The sequence below is a fragment of the Salvelinus fontinalis genome, chromosome 2 (assembly GCF_029448725.1).
Source record: "Salvelinus fontinalis isolate EN_2023a chromosome 2, ASM2944872v1, whole genome shotgun sequence".
Taxonomy (NCBI): Eukaryota; Metazoa; Chordata; class Actinopteri; order Salmoniformes; family Salmonidae; genus Salvelinus; species Salvelinus fontinalis.
Window position 1 is genome coordinate 67,707,453 of NC_074666.1, and position 20,669 is coordinate 67,728,121.

Genomic DNA, 20,669 nt, shown 5'->3' on the forward strand with positions numbered 1-20,669 from the left:
AGAAGTGGTCTGTGGTCACCACCTGCAGAATCACTCCTTTTTTGGGGGTGTCTTGCTAATTGCCTATAATTTCCACCTTTTGTCTATTCCATTTGCACAACAGCATGTGCAATTTATTGTCAATCAGTGGTGCTTCCTAAGTGGACAGTTTGATTTCACAGAAGTGTGATTGACTTGGAGTTACATTGTGTTGTTTAAGTGTTCCCTTTATTTTTTTGAGCAGTGTATATGAGCGTAAATATGATACAGTAAGTTTGTAATACTGATGGGCATCAAAATTAGTTATATTTTTCAAGTCCATTTCTGCTTGATACCTGGTATGTCAAATTGCATTGTTTTTTTGTCAATCTAATTTTTTTGTAATTAAACTATGCAATTTATGCAACACAAAAATGCTATTTTATCTACTTGGTGCTTGAGCTTTATTTTCTGGATGTTCAACACTTATAGACCCAGATTATATATTCATGAAAACAGTGACCCAAATCTCCAGTATGTGAGTATAGTACAGTGTGTGTGTGTGTGTGTGTGTGTGTGTGTGTGCGTGTGCGTGTGTGTGCGTGTGTGTGTGTGTGTGTGTGTGTGTGTGTGTGTGTGTGTGTGTGTGTGTGTGTGTGTGTGTGTGTGTGTGTGTGTGTGTGTGTGTGTGTGAGCGTGAGCGTGAGCGTGTGCATGTGTGAGAGATGATAAAGAATTCTAGTGAAGTAACCCTTTTGGACCACACTATCTGCCACATTGAAAAACTCTGGGTTAAGTGAATTATCACTTCTATCTCTAATCACCAATCATAGGATTCATTCATGCTCCTTAGATGCCAGGTTAGAGTTACACACATTTTTTATCATGGTCTATGTGTAACAGATGTAAATCGCACTCTCCTTGCATTGTGTTTTGTCCAAATAAATCACCCCAGCCAGTGGTCCCAGTTAAGCATTATTTATTTCTGTTGTTAAATAGGAAACAGCACGTTAGTTGTTTTTATTTACTAATTGCATCGAACATGTTTTAGACCTTCTTTGTGGGAAACTGTTTTTAACTATAATTCATGGTTGCAAAATGCTAAAAATCGTCCATAGTGTTCCTTTCATCTCGACTACCCAGTTTTGCAGGGCTTAACAATGTTGATGGCTGTCGATGGTAAAATTTCTTGCATCACGTTTTCATACTGGGGAGACCTGACGTTCGCGATCTCCGCTTATCTGTATGCAGGACCAATCACAACACGCCATATTGTCATCAGAGTTGAACCAACCAATAAGAATGCTTGAACATTGAATACACCTTTCCTTAGAGGCAAGTGGAAACATAACCAACCCTGTTACATTTGGACTCCCGAAGTAGCCTTGGACACCCCTTGGCCACCCCATGTATAAAACTCTAGTTCCGCCACTGTAAGTAGTACTTTAAATTATTTTTACTTGAGTACTTTACACAACTGTTTGAAGGTTACCCAACCACCACAAATATTTTCCGTTTTTAGGGATTTTTTTTTTTTCAACATGCACATTAGGTGGCGGCATGCACATTCGAGCGCCATTATACCAGAGAAGAAGAAGGAAACTACTGGTGTGTGGACTTTAATACCGGACGTGTCGTATCTTAAACAAGCGAAGTGCCGCTAGTTAACACAGGCAAGCGCGGTTTTTAAAATTATTGTTTTTTAAATCAGGCCCAGGGAGTTTTTATTTTTTCCCCGTTAGCTAACGTTAGTACTGTACCAAAGAGCATCAATATACTGACTAGATGTTGATAGCCTTCTTGTAACGTCAGTTAGAAGCTACCACTGAAGGATAGCTTGGTACAGTAGGTAGCTATCTACTACCTTTTCGCGCCCGGGAGTTTCCGATGGTACGTACACAGCCACTCTCAACCGATAGGTAGGGTGGGATTGGGTGCTTGTTAGCCTAACCAGAGTCATACTAAACTAATGTCTCTTGTTAGTTAGCTGAGCTTGTTTTACCGTTATGCGTCACTATAATCTACAGTACGCTAGTTTGATTTGAAAATGTGTAGGTAGTTAGCTATTTGCTAGCAATGTCTCACTTGTTCGTCTCCCATATATTGCTAGCTGTCATAACTTTATACAGCCAATTTTTAGGATTAGTCACTTCCTGTTGCTGGACTACCGACGTTGCCACAACAAACAAAGGCATCAAAATTGCCTAGTTAACGTTAGTTGACTAACATTACCTTTGCCTTATTTGCTCACTAAGTTGGCTAACGTTAATGTTTTGGTTTATTTTGTTGCTAGTTAACTAGCGAATTAAATATGAACTTTTTTTTAGAACAATCAAATGTACTGCAACAGTTAACTTTCGTTAGTTTGCTAGCTAAGTAACGTTAGCTGACGAATGAGTTCACTGCGAAAGTTATTGTTTGTGAACATAAGTAGCTAACATTGGTTAGCTATGAACTGTAACTAGCTCATGTGGTTGGTGATTGTACAGAAACTCTGACTGATTTAGTATTTTCTACACTGACTGTTCAGGGATGGCATCAAGCAGGTGTGAAGAACTACAAAGTGACAAAGAACCTTTGCATATATCAGCCCCCACCTCTCCTCCCCCCATTTCTCTCACTGCTTCCCTTTCTAAACAAGCCCCCACCTCTCTGATCCGCTCCTGGCCTTCCTCGCACCGTTCCCCGTGGGATGAGTCTTGTGAGGTCACAGCTCGCCTCTACTCCTCGCTGCAACTCACCCGAGACCTCCAGGCCAAAGGTCAACCATCACCAGGCCACACTCACAGGTAACCCTGGCCCTGTCCAGAAACAATCCCTATGCTCACAGAAACAACCTCACCCGTCTTGCCCAGAAATAAGACTGGGTTTTCAACATGCAAATAGACAGACTGGTTGATGGACAGTGTCATGTCTCACTCTAACTATCTGTGTGTCTCCAGACAGGTGTCATTTCAGTTGTCTTCTCCTCAGCTGGGGGGGGAGGGAGGGGATAAGGCTAGACCCCCCGAGAACCTCCACACCCCCTCCCCCGGGGGGAGACAGGAGGAGAAGGGAGAGGAAGATAGGGTGTTGGTAGAGGAGATGGGTGTTAATCTCCAGACCAGTGTGGACTACAGCAACAGACTCACTGTAACTAACCCCTTACATCCGACACGTGTTTGTTGTATGTATGCGACGTGTGTGTGTGACTTCATGTTGGTGTGTTGGTTGCAGAATGGCAGGAGACATATCCAGGACATGGAGAATGTCAGAGCTCACCTTCAAACCATGCTGAGAAGCACACCCATATTGGAGACAGAGGGTGAGACCCTGGAGACTCTCCTTCTATCCCAAACCAACCCATAGCCTGTTCCCCCATAGGCACAGATCATAGAGGAATTAATGGATGTCCACAATATGTCACAAAAATCCACCTGACTTGTCAGAGGGCAAGATGGAGGTGAAACTAGGGTTGGGCGATATTATGATGGCATTTTCTATTGACGATGAATGACAGACGACATGTGACAGATGATGGTTTAGCGTATTTGAACTTCACTGGTGCCGTGGAGTAAAAAAAGTATCGCAGGACAAGTGACATTCTAATTTGCCTATTCCTATTTGCTATAGCCCAGTGGTCACCAACCTTTTCAAGCCTAAGATCACATCCCAAGTCCAAATGTAAACCAAGATCTAACACTTGCAAAAAATGATGAAAAACAAGACAATGGAGTTCCACTTTGACATTCTTTATTTTGTTACCTGTCAGTCACAAGCAAAGTATTAATTTAATTATTTAAATAGTATAATCAGAAGTGCAACTGTCATTGATAAGTCATATTACATTTTTTAATATTTCCACAGGCCGATTACTCATTAATCATTCATATACAGTTGAAGTTGGTAGTTTACATACACTTTTATTAAAACTTGTTTTTCAACCACTCCACAAAATTCTTGTTAAACTAGTTTTGGCTAGTCGGTTAGGACATCTACTTTGTGCATGACACAAGTAATTTTTCCAACAATTGTTTACAGAAAGATTATTTATCTTATAATTCACTGTATCACAATTCCAGTGGGTCATACACTAAGTTGACTGTGCCTTTAAACAGCTTGGAAAATTCCAGAAAATGATGTCATGGCTTTAGAAGCTTCTGATGGGCTAATTGACATCATTGGAGTCAATTGGAGGTGTACCTGTGGATGTATTTCAAGGCCTACCTTCAAACTCAGTGCCTCTTTGCTTGACATCATGGGTAAATCAAATGAAATCAGCCAAGACCTCAGAATTTTATTTTTAGACCTCCACAAGTCTGGTTCAGCAATTTACAAACGCCTGAAGGTACCACGTTCATCTGTGCAAACAATAGTACGCAAGTATAAGCACCATGGGACCACGCAGCTGTCATACCGCTCAGGGAGGAGACGCGCTCTGTCTCTTAGAGATTAATGTACTTTGGTGCGAGAATTGCAAATCAATCCCAGAACATCAGCAAAGGACCTTGTGAAGATGCTGGAGGAAACGGGTACAAAAGTTCTACACCTGCATTGTTTGGGGTTTTAGGCTGGCTTTCTGTACAGCACTTTGAGATATCAGCTGATGTAAGAAGAGCTTTATAAATACATTTGATTTGATATCCACAGTAAAACGAGTCCTATATCGACATAACCTGAAAGGCCGCTCAGCAAGGAAGCAGCCACTGCTCCAAACCCGCAATAAAAAAGCCAGACTATGGTTTGCAAGTGCACATGGGGACAAAGATCATACTTTTTGGAGAAATGTCATCTGGTCTGATGAAACAAAAATAGAACTGTTTGGCCATACTGACCATTGTTATGTTTGGAGGATAAAGGGGGAAGCTTGCAAGCCGAAGAACACCATCCCAACCGTGAAGCACGGTGGTGGCAGCATCATGTTGTGGGGGTGCTTTGCTTCAGGAGGGACTGGTTCACTTCAAAAAAATAGATGGCAAGTTATGTGAATATATTGGAAGCAACATCTCAAGACATCAGTCAGGAAGTTAAAGCTTGGTCCCGAATGGGTCTTCCAAATGGACATTGACCCCAAGCATACTTCCAAAGTTGTGGCAAAATGGCTTAAGGATGACAAAGTCAAGGTATTGGAGTGACTATCACAAAGCCTTGACCTCAATCCTATAGAAAATTTGTGGGCAGAACTGAAAAAGTGTGTGCGCGCAAGGAGGCCTACAAACCTGACTCAGTTACAGCAGCTCTGTCAAGAGGAATGGGCCAAAATTCACCCAACTTATTGTGGGAAGCTTGTGGAAGGCTACCGGAAATGTTTGACCCAAGTTAAACAATTTAAAGGCAATGCTACCGAATACTAATTGAGTGTATGTAAACTTCTGACCCACTGGGAATGTGATGAAAGAAATAAAAGATGAAATAAATCACTCTCTACTATTATTCTGACTTCACATTCTTAAAATGAAGTGGTGATCTAAGACATGGCATTTTAACTAGGATAAAAATTTAGGAGTCGTGAAAAATGTAAATGTTGAGCTTGAGGTGATTTTAATCCTTCAACCGCTAAAGAGTGTCAGAAGTTAGGGGGTGTCCGATGTTGGGGTAAAATTAGCTAGGTGAAAACAAGTAGGTTTGCTGTGTGCCTTCACTCTGTTTTCCTCGTCCCTGGGCCTGCTGTTTCAACAGGTTCTTTGTGCTGTCTGTCTTCCTATTTTCTCGCACTTTTTACCTTTTGTAGTGTGTGAAACTACACAATGTCTTGCGGGAACCTGCACAATGTTATTACAAAACTGAATTTTTCACAATGTATCAAAATAAAGTCCTTTCCCACACTACCTCAACCAGGTGCAAATTAGGGGAGGAGCACAAAAAATAAATAGCTTTGCATGTGTGACTCCTTACCACAATCAATCAGTATGGCAAAAATAATCTCTGCTCAGAGGGCCTTAGAAATGATTTTTGCAGAGGGAGGAGTGTCTTCCACTTTGGAAGATTAAGAATTTTCGTGTGTCTGTCAATTCTGAGTATGACAGTGAGTTGAAAGAAGTGGATGAGATTAACCCTCAGCCAGGACCAGCCCATCAGCAGCCTGCAGGAGGAGAAATATTGATGTCATTTCCGGGGAATCAGCCACACTATATGGCGTTGAACCCAGATTGGAACAGAGGGAAGCTCGGCCGATGTGTCCCTAGTGTCCTACGTGCCAAAGAAAGGAAAAATGTGGTACTCATGAGTGCCCTGAATAAAAATAACTAATCATAATGGATTATAATGCTACAAAAGGTGGGTGGACCATTTAGACAAGCTGGTGACTGGCTACAGCTGCGAACATTGGGTGCATAACAGCATGAACGCCACAAAAGGGGTAAGCTTATTAAGAAAGAAATCCATGCAGGCTAGGAAAACCCCTACATGCGAGGTTGAAATCCAAATGGCCAATAACCTTGGGGTCCATGGGTCCTTAAACACTCTTAAAATAATTTATCTGATTTAAAGGCCTCAAGTCTTAAAATACACTGCTCAAAAAAATAAAGGGAACACTTAAACAACACAATGTAACTCCAAGTCAATCACACTTCTGTGAAATCAAACTGTCCACTTAGGAAGCAACACTGATTGACAATGCATTTCACATGCTGTTGTGCAAATGGAATAGACAAAAGGTGGAAATTATAGGCAATTAGCAAGACACCCCCCAAAACAGGAGTGAATCTGCAGGTGGTGACCACAGACCACTTCTCAGTTCCTATGCTTCCTGGCTGATGTTTTGGTCACTTTTGAATGCTGGCGGTGCTCTCACTCTTGTGGTAGCATGAGACGGAGTCTACAACCCACACAAGTGGCTCAGGTAGTGCAGTTCATCCAGGATGGCACATCAATGCGAACTGTGGCAAAAAGGTTTGCTGTGTCTGTCAGCGTAGTGTCCAGAGCATGCAGGCGCTACCAGGAGACAGGCCAGTACATCAGGAGACGTGGAGGAGGCCGTAGGAGGGCAACAACCCAGCAGCAGGACCGGTACCTCCGCCTTAGTGCAAGGAGGTGCACTGCCAGAGCCCTCCAAAATGACCTCCAGCAGGCCATAAACTCAACTCTCTCACAATACTAACTTTGCTCGCCTCAGCACTCGATCAATGAACAAAGCCCCCTTGCTCCATGAACTAATATCTGACAACAAGCTAGACTTCCTCCTCCTAACTGAAACTTGGCAACAACCCGGTGATTTATTTTCTCTTAACCAAGATACTCCTGCTGGTTATGACTACCTGTGTCACCCCCACTCCACCAGCCGTGATGGCGCCTTTGCTGTACTGTATACTGTAACTCTAAATCAAAATAACTGAACTGTCCCTACTGTCTCATTTGAATACATTGCTTACAAATCATCCTGCTCTATTACCACTATCCTTGTGTACCGTCTTCCTAAAGCTAATGAATATATTATTCTGGATCCTATTTTGACATGTTGCGAATCAAAATATCGGTCATGCTTTCCCTGAAGATGTTAGATGAAATAGCTAACTACTTCCATGTCTTACTTGGCACTGGAAAAAGTCATTCTAGAGTCTTCACGCTTAGCTACTTTGCTTCAAAGTATAGCCATTGATACCAGATTCACTGAATGAGGGAATTCTTTTTAACTTTTTGGTTGTAGGCCAATGTTCTAATGTTATAGCATAATACCTCCAAGAGAGTTACTGGTTGTGTATACTTTTGTTCCAGCCCTACTCTTTTATACACCCGCTCTTTTATACACCCGCTTCAACAAATGCTGCTCAACAGGAACTTGTTAAGCTGACTCGGGTGTGTTTGAGCAGTGCTGGATCAAAAGGCTGCACACCCAGAAGCCTAGCTCTCCGGATTTAGAGTTGACCACGTTTTATACAGTAACAGTGCTGTACATTTGACTTTAAGGCATTTTTTACATAGTATACATGATACATGGTATCATAATGGTATTATCATTCTAAGCTGATATTGGTATCAAAGGAAACATTTTGACCACTTAGTTTATCTAGTGAATGATTAGCCATTGGGAAACCCCATGCTTCAGCCATCTATAGTCTAGCCACTATGCTACAACATCCGTTAGGCTACAGGAGAATGCTCATTGCTAAAATAGCACACCTGCCTAATATGAGCCTGTAGGCCGTAGCATTTGGTGAACGAGCCAGCCCTAAAAATACTACTTTTTGCCAACATGGGCTTCTTTCTAGAAAGGAATATAGACAGTTGTGTGGCGCACGCAGGCCTCAACATTTTATTAAATTGCATTCTAAGTGGCATTAAAAAGGTCTTGTCTTATATTCAATTTCATGGAACCTACAGATATCCTGAACCTATTCTCCGACTATCATAAAAGCTTTGAGATAAGCTAGTATTGATAACTTTTACTTATTTCCCAAATATTCTAACCTACAAAGGTGTTGTCCTAAAGTTGTGGCTTTCAAAAATAACAAGAATGAAAGTTAATAGACTAGGCGTAGTCTATTCTCAATCACAGCTTTATAAAAGATCGAACAAAGCTTTATGAAAAATGGAACAAACAATATTATCAAGTTCTGATGACTATAGACCGCTTCTACCCAGCCTGTAGGCCTATAACCTAGCTCACTATGGTAAAACAGCCCGTTCCTCATTGGTCACTGCTGCATCATGTGTGCGCCACACGCAAACCTTTTCTGCTCCTCCACAAGAAAGGAATATTAGATAAGATTTGCCATTGCCTGCATTTAGCCTCTGCTCAGGCTTTCAACAACATTATCTTTCGCCATGATTCGTCCAGTTGCATTTTTTTTTGCGCTATAGCACAACTAGTTTTAGCACACTTTTTGGGGGGTGATCGCATCGTATATAACAATGTTTTATGGGAACATAATCATGATAGGACAGAGGTTGACATCACCCAACCCTAGGTGGAACCACCACCATATTGCTTACACCTATCCAATCCTTTTAGATCTGTGCCTAGGGGGTAGGGGCTGATTTTGTATTTGGGATTCAGGGAATGGATTACACACACTGAAGAAAAAGGAGACAGACACGCCACTCTCACAAACACACACAAACTTTGCTAATATGTTATTCCCTGTATTGTCCTGCAGGAGGTAGCAGTGTTACAGAGAGTCCCAACCAGTCATTTAACAGTGAAAGCACCTCACAGCTACTCGGGTAACACTACACACCTTCTCTATTTTAGTTTTTCGATACGTTTTTGTGTTCTCTATAATATCTATGTTGTCGGTACGTATTTGACTAAATGTAAAACAAATTGCACTTCTTATTCTCTTCTCCAGTGGTGGGATAGGAGGTTTAGAGGAGTTGTTCCCGCGGTATTCTTTTCGTCTGCGTTCTGATGGTGTCTTCTCCTCCCCGGAAGCCACTGTCCTTAGGGAGAGCCTAGACAGGGAGAGGACCAGCCGCAAGGTAAACACACGCACACAGATCCTGATATGATCTTTGGCCCCAATACCTTCCAATTCCTGAGGATCAGCCCTGCTTTAGCCTGCTCTAGCCTGTTCAGTGTCTAACCCCTCTCTATGTGCCAGTATGAGGGGCAGATGTGTGTGTGTGAGGGGCAAGTGTTGCCTGGTGTGTAACTGTGCGTCTATAGTAGGGTTGTCACGGTACCACTATCCCAATACTGGTATTGGGACAAACTTAGTCAGGAGCAGTGTGAGGGGCAGGGGCTGCTGGTTTGTGACGTTACGTGTGTCTCTAGCAGTGTGAGGGGCACGTGCTGGTGTTGCAGAGTAAGGCTCTGGAGCTGCAGCAACGATTGGCTCTCGCTTTGTCAGCTGACCGGAAGAAGGATGTCATGATCGAGCAGCTGGATAAGGTGTGGACACCTTACACTCATACACACTCTTGCTCTCTCTCTCTAGCTCTCCCACACACATGCAAATCTTTGGGATGGATGTTCTCTACAGTACCAGTCAAAAGTTTGGACACACCTACTCTTTCAAGGGTTTTTCTTTATTTTTACTATTTTCTACTTTGTAGAATAATATTGAAGACATCTAAACTGTGAAACACATATGGAATCATGTAGTAACCAAAACAGTGTTAAATAAATCAAAATATATTTTAGGTTCTTTAAAGTACCCACCCTTTGCCTTGATGACAACTTTGCACACTCTTGGCATTCTCTCAACCAGCTTCAACTGGAATGTCTTGAAGGAGTTGCCACATATGCTGAGCACTTGGCTGCTTTTCCTTCACTCTGCTGTCCAACTCATCCCAAATCATTTCAATTGGGTTGAGGTTGGGTGATTGTGAAGGCCAGGTCATCTGATGCAGTACTCCATCACTCTCCTTCTTGGTCAAATCGCCCTTACACAGCCTGGAGGTGTGTTTTGGGTCATTGTCCTGTTGAAAAACAAATGATAGTCCCACTAATTGCACAACAGATGGGATGGTGTATCGCTGTGGTAGCCATGCTGGTTAAGTTTGCCTTGAATTCCAAATAAATCACAGACAGTGTCGCCAGAAAAGCACCATCACACCACCTCCATGCTTCACGTGGGAACCACACATGCAGAGATCATCCGTCCACTTACTCTGCATCTCACAAAGACATGGCGGTTGGAACCAGAAATCTACAAATTAGACTCATCAGACCAAAGGGCAGATTTTCACCCGTTAAATATCCATTGATTCTCGCAGTCTCCTCTGAACAGTCGATGTTGAGATGTGTCTGTTACTTGAACTCTGTGACGTATTTATTTGGGCTGCAATCTGAGATGCAGTTAACTCTAATGAACGTATCCTCTGCAGCAGAAGTAACTCTGGGTCTTCCTTTCCTGTGGTGGTCTTCATGAGAGCCAGTTTAATCCTAGCGCTTAATGGTTTTTGCATCTGCACTTGAATAAACTTTAAAAGTTGACATTTTCCGTTTTGACTGACCTTCATGTCTTAAAGTAATGACAGACTGTCGTTTGTCTTTGCTTACTTGAGCTGTTCTTGCCGTAATATGGACTTGTCTTTTACCAAATAGGGCTATCTTCTATATACCAACCCTCCCTTGTCACAACACAACTGATGGCTCAAACGCATTAAGGAAAGAAATTCCACAAATTAACTTTTAACATATTTTGATTTGTTTAACACTTCTGGTTGCTACGTGATTCCATATGTGTTATTTAATAATTTTGATGACTCCACTATTGTTCTTCAATGTAGAAAATAGTACAAATAAAGAAAAACCTTGAATGAGACACACAGGTACAAACACATGCTTACGCACACATTGATGTTGAATGGTGGTATTGAAAATGTTGTGTTGTGGATATGCGGTGGTGTAGGGTTTTATCTTTAGCTCATTCAGTACAAACATAGTTCACTGTTTTATATGTAATGTGGGTGCTTTGGTGTGGGTGCTTTGGTGTGTCTGCCTTGGCAGCAGCTAATGGGGATCCCCAATAAATACAAATGAGTAGTTGTGTCCAAACTTTTGACTCATACTGTATATGGTGAAAATATCAGAGGCCAAGGTGGAGCTGTCACCATATATTACTAATAACCTGTGTGTGTTTATCAGACCCTGGCTAAGGTGGTTGAAGGCTGGAGGAAACATGAGCAGGAGAAGAGTGAGGGAGTGAAGAGACTACAGCAAGAGAAGGAGCTGGCGGAGAGACGACATACAAAGCAGCAAGAGGTAGCACAAACACAGTATTTATGTGCCTACAAAGATTTAACATGTTGCTGCCTTGCATCCATAGAATTTGACAGTGGTTACATTTCCACACCACCATCCCACATCTTTATACCAAACCAAGTGGCGGGACTGTCATTGGCTGTTGTTATCATCACATATACATAGGATTCACAAATGTCACTACGAGTGTGTGCATGCATGTGTTTTCCAGACCCTTGGTCAATTAGAGCAGTCTCTGGCTCAGGTTGCCGAGGCCCTGGAGCAAGAGCAGAAACACACTGAGGAACTACAGAGAACCAACAGACAGCTGGTGAGTAACATACACACAGCCACATTCTCTCGCACTATCATTTACACCTATCTGACTCTTTGTGTGCGTGTGTGTGTGTAGGAGCTGCGGCTGGTGGAGTTGGAAGGGTCTCTGTGTGATTGTAGGCATGAGTGTGAGCTCTTGTGTGTGGAGCGAGACGGGCTGCATCTACAGGCCCAGGAAGCCCAGGCTGCTCTGACCTGCCTCCAGGAGCAAACAGCCAATGAGAGAAGATCGCTGGAGGACCAGACAGTCCAGCTAGCCAATCAACTGCAAGAGGAGAGGGTGGGTTTATCTCTCCTGTCCAACATTTTGTAATGTCCGTTAAAATCATTCAACTGAAATTGTTACTAAATAACATGTTTGCCGCAAACGCAAGCCTTGAAAGCAGCTCTGGTCTGTTATTTAGCAACTAACAGCAGTCTAACTAGCATTTCCATTTATGAAGTGTCTTTTTTAAATTGTGCATGAAGCGTACCTCATGGAATCAATGTCCTTTAAATAACTCAAAGCATCTTGAATTGGAGTTAATTCTAAATTGACCCCATCCTGTGTGTGTGCGCGTGTGTTTGTTTGTAGGAGTGCAAGCAGCGAGAAGAGCAGCATTTGTTGGAGGTAAGACAGGTGTTGGAGGAGGTGAGGGGAGAGTTGACCAAAGAGAGGGGGAGACTGCTACAGCTGGAGGAGGAGAAACTGGAGGCGCGGGGAGAGTGGGACACGGAGCGCATGGATTGGGCTCTGGAACAGGTACATATCTATTTGTCTGTGTTTACAAGATCTTATGACTCTGGGGGTTTGTTTACAAAATTGGGGGTCTGGTGGTTTGTTTACAAAATTGTGTGTGTGTAGGCCCGATTTGAAGCCCAGCGTTCTCAGTTGGAAGTAAAGCTGAAACAGGAGACTGAGAGACTGTCAGCTTCACAGCAGGAACACATTGCCCTGAAAGAACAGCACAGGTACACACAAACACAAACGCCACTAGGGGTGATAAAGTCCTAGACCACAGTTATTTTACCCACACGCAAGCATACAAGGCCCTCCCTCGTCCGCCATTTGGCAAATCAGGTCATGACTCTGTACTCCTGCTAACTGTTTACAAGCAGAAACTAAAACAGGAAGTACCCGTGACTTGCTCCATTGAGAAATGGTCACCAGAAACAAAGATTATGCCTCAGGACTGCTTTGCTAACGCTGATTGGAATATGTTTTGAGACTGCGTCGATAACATTGACAAGCTAACCACCTCTGTTACAGGCTTTATTCGAAAATGCATCAGCGACGATGTCCCAACGGTGAGGGTTCGCTGCTTCCCCAATCAAAAACCTTGGATTAACACCGATGTTGGTGCTAAACTAAAGAACGGGGCTACCACACATAGCTATCGTAGACAACCCTAAGGCTACGGCCATGGACAGGAATAAGTACAAGAAGTCCTGCTATGACCTCTGCAGAGTCATCAAACGAGCAGGACAATATAGGAATGAAGTGGAATCATATTACACAGCCTCCAACGTCCACCACATGTGGCAGGGGCTACAGTCCATTATGGATTACGACGGAAGACCCAACCGTGATCTGCCCAACGATGCCTCTTTACCAGACAAACTCAATGCATTTTATGCATGCTTTGACAACAACTTTGTGCCGGGTGTGAGGGCCTTCCCCAACCAAGAGGATTGGGTGATATCGCTCTCCGAGGCCGACATGAGAAAGGTCTTCAATCAGGGTAACACCCGCAATTCCGTGGGGCCCGACGGTATTCCAGGGCGTGTTCTCAGAGCATGCGCAGGACAGTTGTCAGGCATATTCACGGTCATTTTCAACCTCTCCTTGTCCCAGTCTGTAATCCCCACATGTTTTATTATGACCACCATCATGTAGCACTCACTTCTGTAATCATAAAGTGCTTTGAGAGGCACATTAACTCCAACATCCCAGACACCCTAAACCCACTAATTTGCATACCGCTCCAACAGATCCATAGATGACTCACTCTACACACTGCTCTCATCCACCTAGATAGGTATTCCACTTATGTGAGAATGCTGTTCATTCTGACGTAGGGCGACGCACAATTGGCCCAGCGTCGCCCGGGTTTGGCCTGTGTAAGCCGTCATTGTAAATAAGCTCACCAAGCTTAGGACTCTGGGTCTCAACACCTCCCTCAGGAACTAAATCTTGGACTTCCTGGCGGGCTGACCCGTGGTGGTGAAGGTAGGCTAAATCACCTCCGCCATGCTGACCCTCAAAACAGAGTTCCCTCCTGTACTCCCACGCACGACTCCAACACCATCATCAACTTTGCTGACGACACGATGGTGGTAGGCCTAATCACCGTCAACAACAAGTCAGCCTATAGGGAGGAGGTCAGTGACCTGGCAGTGTGGTGCCAGAGCAACAACCTCTCCCTTAACGTCAGTAAGACCAAGGAGCTGATCGTGGACTACAGGAAACGTAGTAGTCCACATTGACAGTGGAGCAGGTCGAGAACTTCAAGTTCCTCGTTGTACAAATCACTAAAGAATTAAAACTCGTCATGAAGAAGGCCCGGCAGCGCCTCTTCCCCCTCAGGAGGTTGAAAAAGTTTGGCATGGGCCCTCAAATCCTCAAAAAGTTCTACAGCTGTACCATTGAGAGCATCTTGACTGGCTGTATCACTGCTTGGTATGGCAACAGCACCGCCCTTGATCACATGGCGCTACAGAGGGTTGTGCGGACAGCTCAGTACATCACTGGGGCCGAGCTCCCTGCCATCCAGGACATCTATATCAGTCAGTGTGGAAGGAAGGCCCGGAAAATCGCTGAAGACTCTATCCACCCAAACCATAGACTACTATCTCTGCTTCTGCATAGCAAGCGGTACCGGTGCAACAAGTCTGACACCAACAGGTTCTTGAACAGCTTCTATCCCTAAGCAATAAGACGTATAAATAGCTAACAAAATAGCTACACGGACTATCTGAATTAACTTTATTTTTGCGCTGTCACAGGGCCCTACACACTCACTCCATCTTCCCTCACATATAATATGCACATACATTTATAGTGACTACACACACGCACACCCACTCACATACAAGCTGCTGCTACTCTGTTGTCTTATATCCTGTTGCCTAGTCACCTTACCCCTATACATATCTACCTTCAATCACTCCAGTATCCCTGCACATTGTAAATATGCTTTTGGAACTGACCCTGTATATAGTACGCTTATTTACTTACTTATTGTGTTCTTCATACTTCTTCTTACTTGTGTGTTTTTTATAGTATTACATTGTTATTGATTGTTGGGTTTTGAGTTTGCAAGAAAGGCATTTCACTGTACTTGTGCATGTGACATTGAAACTTGAACACACACACACTTTTCCACAGTGTTTGACGTGTGTTTTCAGGAATCAGCTGCTGGATCTGAGTGCTCGCCATGAGAGAGAACTTTCCTCCCAGTTACAGCAACACCAGCAGCACACACTGACACTCACCCAGGACTACCAGACCAGGTAACACACACCACGGAAAGTTTATCACACCAGTTTTTGCACTTGTAATGGTTTCTGCCCATTTTTTGTGTGTGTGTCAGGCTGGCCCACTCCAAGCAGCAGTCTGTTTTGTTGGAGGAGAGCAGGAGGAGGCTCGAAGGGCAGAGAGAGGAGCTTGTGAGCAGACTGCAGAGTTTACTACGCTCCCATTGGACAGAAGCACTGAGACTGCTCAGTACACAGGTACACATACACAGTCAAACAGTGTTTCCACACAGATCATTTATGTCACCTCCTGTTAAGAGAGATACTGACTTGCACTTTTGCTTTCTGCCTCTGCTAATGTTGGTTCGATGTAGCATGCCAAAAACTATGCTTATGGGACACTTGAATTAGGCTTGTGTAGTTGATTTGCTATCATCCGTTTTTTCAATGGTCAAGGCACAGCCTTCTGAGCCAGCCACCAGAGGTACGTGTGTGTGTGTGTGTGTGTGTGTGTTTGTTTTGCAGACAGAAGGGTCTTCTCTTCCTTCGCTGTGGGATGAGCCCAAAGACTGGATGAACCAACATCTACTACAGGAACCATCATCTAGTTCACACATTACAGTACAGTACAGAGCTGCAGCTGACACGCACATGGTGCAGAGAGAGCAGGAGGGGGAGGAAGTTGCTCACTTGGCACAAGGTAATCAATAGGAACATTTTATGTTTTAAACCACTCTGCTTAAACTCACTGATTAGACCTTGTGTTTTAAACCACTCTGCTTAAACTCACTGATTGGACCACTCAAACCTGAAAGTGCTAGCTTCTCAAACCTTCAAACGGTGCCAGAGATCAAGCACTGATTCTCTATTCCCATTGATACGGTGTTAATGTCTGGCTTGTGAGGCTACATTCAAATCAAACATTGCATGCTGAGAAAAACGCACATAAATAACACTTTCAAGGTAAATGGTGGCAAATCCACAAGCCCCCATTGTCATCTTTTTTGTCAGTCACTTTTATTTTGCGATTTCTAAGCTCAAAAATAATTTTGCAAATGTGCTCATGAAACATTAATATGGTTTGCACCGGCCCAAACGTGTGTATAATGATTTAACTGTAGAGTCCTGCAGTGTCTCAGTTGAGAGAAGTGCTTTCTCTTTTGTTATTGTTTTTATATTTTTGTTAGTATAATTATTATTATATTTGTTTCACCAGACGCTCAAGCAGTGGTCCTCCGACTCTCCAGAGAGAGAGGAGAATTAAGTGGAGAGGGTGAAGCAAGAGCGATAACAGAGGGAAGAGAGAGAAGATGGGAGAGAGGGGCAGGAAGAGAAGAGAGTGGAAACCTCAGCGTGCTGAACCACACTCTCTCCTTCAACCTTCTGGAGCCACAACTAGACACCACCAACATGACAGGTACCCACACACACACACGCACGTCCAGCTAGAAACCACCAACATGACGGTAGGGCTGGGAATTGCTAGGGACCTCACGATACGATATTATCACGATACTTTGCTGCCGATACAATATGTACTGTGATTTTTATTGCGATTCGTTGTTCCAATCATATTGCTCATGTGTCTGCTGCTGTTGGACAAAAGAGAGCTATGAGAAAACAAGTTTTGATCAGTCATTGAAATAAGTGCTGAAAACAAATTGTCTCCCTATTTAAAAAGATGGAGAAAAGGCTATGAAGGAAAAATACTGGCGTTTTGGTGCAAGTACAGCCAACTAGCGCAAAAATTATATTGTGATTATAGTCCAAACAATACGATATTGTCAAAAATAGTATCCTTTTATTTTAACTTTTTTTTCTTCAATCGGGTACACACATGTTTGCAGGCACAAACACACACTTGCACATTTTGTTCTTCTATCCTCGTGGGGACATAAAATGAATTTATATTCAAAATCCTGTTTACCCTAACCTGTAACCCAAACCCTAAACCTCTTACCCCTAACCCTCATTGTAAGCCTAACCCTAATTTTAACCCTAAACCTAACCACTGAGTTTAAAATAGCATTTGTCCTCATGGGGACGTGGGAAATGTCCCCACGAGGGAGAATTGTCCATGTGGGAACCTTTGGGGATTTAGTGCCTTGCGGTCGGAGGCCGAGCAGTTATCATACCAGGCAGTGACGCAACCAGTGAGGATGCTCTCGATGGTGCAGCTGTAGAACTTTGAGGATTTGAGAACCCATGCCAAATCTTTTCAGTCTCCTGAGGGTGAATAGGTTTTGTCGTGCCCTCTTCACGACTGTCTTGGTGTGCATGGACCATGTTAGCCTGGCCGTGCAGTCATGAGTGAACAGAGAGTACAGGAGGGGACTGAGTATGCACCCCTGAGGGGCCCCTGTGTTGAGGATCTGCATGGCGGATTTGTTATTAACTACTCTTACCACCGTCAGGAAGTCCAGGATCCAGTAACAGAGGGAGGTGTTTAGTCCCATGGTCCTTAGCTTATTGATGAACTTTGAGGGCACTATGGTGTTGAACACTGAGCTGTAGTCAATGAATAGCAATCTCACATAGGTGTTCCTTTTGTCCAGGTGGGAAAGAGCAGTGTGGAGTGCAGTAGAGATTGCATCATCTGTGGATCTTTTGGGGTGGTATGCAAATTGGAGTGGATTTAGGGTTTCTGGGATAATGATGTTGTTGTGAGCCATGACCAGCCTTTCGAAGCACTTCATGGCTACAGACGTGAGTGCTAAGGGTCGGTAGTCATTTAGGCAGGTTACCTTTGTGTTTTTGGGCACAGGCACTATGGTGGTCTGCTTAAAACATGTTGGTACTACAGACTTGGACAGGGAGAGGTTGAAAATGTCAGTGAAGACACTTGCCAGTTGGTCAGCGCATGCTCGCAGTACACGTCCTGATAATCCGTCTGGCCCTGTGACCTTGTGAATGTTGACCTGTCTAAAGGTCTTACATCGGCTGCGGAGAGCGTCTTCCGGAACAGCTGATGCTCTCATGCATGTTTCAGTGTTATTTGCCTCAAAGCGAGCATAGAAGTAGTTTAGCTCGTCTGGTAGGTTTGTGTCACTGAGCAGCTCTCGGCTGTGCTTCCCTTTTGTAGTCTGTAATGGTTTGCAAGCCCTGCCACATCCGAGTGTCAGAGCCGGTGTAGTATGATTCGATCTTAGTCCTGTATTGATGGTTCGTCGGAGGGCATAGCGGGATTCGTTATAAGCTTCCGGGTTAGAGTCCCGCTCCTTGAAAGCGGCAGCTCTAGCCTTTAGCTCTGTGGGGATGTTGCCTGTAATCCATGGCTTCTGGTTGGGGCATGTACTTACGGTCACTGTCATCGATGCACTTATTGATGAAGCCAATGACTGTGGTGTACTCCATTGCCATCGGAGGAATCCCGGAACATATTCCAGTCTGTGCTAGCAAAACAGTCCTGTTGCTTAGCATCTGCCTCATCTGACCACTTTTTTATTGATCTAGTCATTGGTGCTTCCTGCTTTAATTTTTGCTTGTAAGCCGGAATCAGGAGGATAGAATTATGGTCAGATTTGCCAAATGGTGGGAGAGCTTTGTATGCGTCTGTGTGTGGAGTAAAGGTAGTCCAGAGTTTTTTTTTTTTTTTTTTTTTTTTTTTACCTCTCGTTGCACATTTAACATGCTGATAGAAATCTAGTAAGACGGTTTTATGTTTCCCTGCATTAAAGTCCCCTGCTACTAGGAGCGCCACCTCTGGGTGAGCGTTTTCTTGTTTGCTTATGGCGGAATACAGCTCATTCAATGCTGTCTTAGTGCCAGCCTCTGACTGTGGTGGTATGTAAACAGCTACGAAAAATACAGAAACTCTCTAACAGTGTGGTGTGGTCTACAGTTTATCATGAGATATTCTACCTCAGGCGAGCAATAGCTCGAGACTTCCTTAGATATCGTGCACCAGTTGTTATTTACAAAAATTCATAGTCCGCCGCCCCTTGTCTTACCAGACGCCGCTGTTCTATCCTGCCGGTGCAGCGTATAACCAGCCAGCTAGCTGTATGTTGATAGTGTCTTCGTTCAGCCACGTTGCTGTGAAGCATAAGATATTAGTCTTGAATGTCCCGTTGGTAGTTTCATCTTCTGCGTAGGTCATCTATTTTTATTGTCCAAAGATTGCAAGCAGAATGGAAGGAAGTGTTGTTGTTTTTTTGATCACATACGAATTCTCAGAAGGCAGCCTGCCCTCCGGCCCTTTTTCTCCACCTCATCTTCACGCAAATCACGGGGATCTGGGCCTGTTCACGATAATGCAGTATATCGTTCGCGTTTGCCTCGTCAGACTCGTTAAAGGGAAAAAAGGATTCTGCCAGTCCGTGGTGAGTAATCGCAGTCCTGATCTCCAGAAGTTATTTTTGGTCATAAGAGACGGTAGCAGCAACATGTACAAAATAAGTTTTTTTTAAAGTTACAAACGCAAATAAATGAACAAAAAAGCACAATCGTACACATCCTGGGTTAATCTCTCTACACAGCTAAATATACTCTACGCTTGCCTACATCGCCACTTTTCTGTGTGTTTGTGCAGCAGGACTTGAAGAGCTGTGTGACAGAGGGGGAGATCTGAGGGGATGTGTGGCAGAGGAAGAGGAGCATAAGGGAGAAAGACAGAGAGCTGAGAGTGGAGAGAGGCAACAGTGGGCGGAGAGGGGTCCCAGCCTCACCTCTGGCCCCAGCCCTAGCTTTGACCCCGGAAGGAGGAGTGAACTACAGTACTATGTCTCCATGGTGAGTACCTCTCTCTTGCTATCTGTGACAAACTCACACACACTCTGTCTGTGTTCTCTTTACTTTCACACAGTTCTCTAAAGTGCATTCGGTAAGTATTCAGACCCCTTGACTTTTTCCACATTTTGTTACAGCCTTATTTTAAAGGTGATAAATAGTTTTTTTTCCTCATCAATCTACCCATAATGACAAAGAAAAAACAGGTTTCAATTTTGGGGGGCAAATTTATACCAAAAATGCCGAGGAAATATCACGTTTACATAAGTATTTAGACACTTTACTCTGTACTTTGTTGAAGCACCTTTTGCAGCAATTACAAGCTTTGCACACCTGTATTTGGGGAGTTTCTCCCATTCTTCTCTGCAGATCCTCAAGTTCTGTCAGGTTGGATGGGGAGCGTTACTGCACAGCTATAATGTCTCTCCAGAGATGTTCGATCAGGTTCAAGTCCGGGCTCTGGCTGGGCCACTCAAGGACATTCAGAGACTTGTCCCGAAGCCACTCCTGCTTTGTCTTGGCTGTGTGCTTATAGGGTCGTTGTCCTGTTGGAAGGGGAACCTTCTCAGTCTGAGGTCCCGAGCGC

At 43.8% G+C, this 20,669-nt stretch overlaps 1 protein-coding gene across 6 annotated transcripts in view; it reads left to right on the plus strand.

Moving 5' to 3' along the window:
- The first annotated feature begins 1,288 nt into the window (after window positions 1–1,288).
- cntrob (centrobin, centrosomal BRCA2 interacting protein) overlaps window positions 1,289–20,669 on the plus strand; it is a 31,628-nt gene continuing 12,247 nt past the window's right edge. Inside the window, exons 1-17 of one of the 6 annotated variants that reach the window (XM_055883347.1) lie at window positions 1,289–1,391; window positions 2,489–2,747; window positions 2,901–3,090; window positions 3,175–3,262; window positions 9,033–9,099; window positions 9,225–9,354; window positions 9,650–9,766; window positions 11,468–11,584; window positions 11,796–11,894; window positions 11,976–12,179; window positions 12,474–12,641; window positions 12,744–12,850; window positions 15,287–15,391; window positions 15,472–15,613; window positions 15,812–16,055; window positions 16,572–16,772; window positions 19,887–20,086. In XM_055883347.1, coding sequence (XP_055739322.1) covers window positions 2,491–2,747; window positions 2,901–3,090; window positions 3,175–3,262; window positions 9,033–9,099; window positions 9,225–9,354; window positions 9,650–9,766; window positions 11,468–11,584; window positions 11,796–11,894; window positions 11,976–12,179; window positions 12,474–12,641; window positions 12,744–12,850; window positions 15,287–15,391; window positions 15,472–15,613; window positions 15,812–16,055; window positions 16,572–16,772; window positions 19,887–20,086 — 2,436 coding nt within the window. In that variant the 5' untranslated portion in view covers window positions 1,289–1,391; window positions 2,489–2,490. Of the gene's footprint in view, window positions 1,392–1,533; window positions 1,878–2,488; window positions 2,748–2,900; window positions 3,091–3,174; window positions 3,263–9,032; window positions 9,100–9,224; window positions 9,355–9,649; window positions 9,767–11,467; window positions 11,585–11,795; window positions 11,895–11,975; window positions 12,180–12,473; window positions 12,642–12,743; window positions 12,851–15,286; window positions 15,392–15,471; window positions 15,614–15,811; window positions 16,056–16,571; window positions 16,773–19,886; window positions 20,087–20,669 lie in introns of those variants that run through there. The other 5 variants (XM_055883373.1, XM_055883356.1, XM_055883339.1 and 2 more) reach the window with 5 other exon arrangements.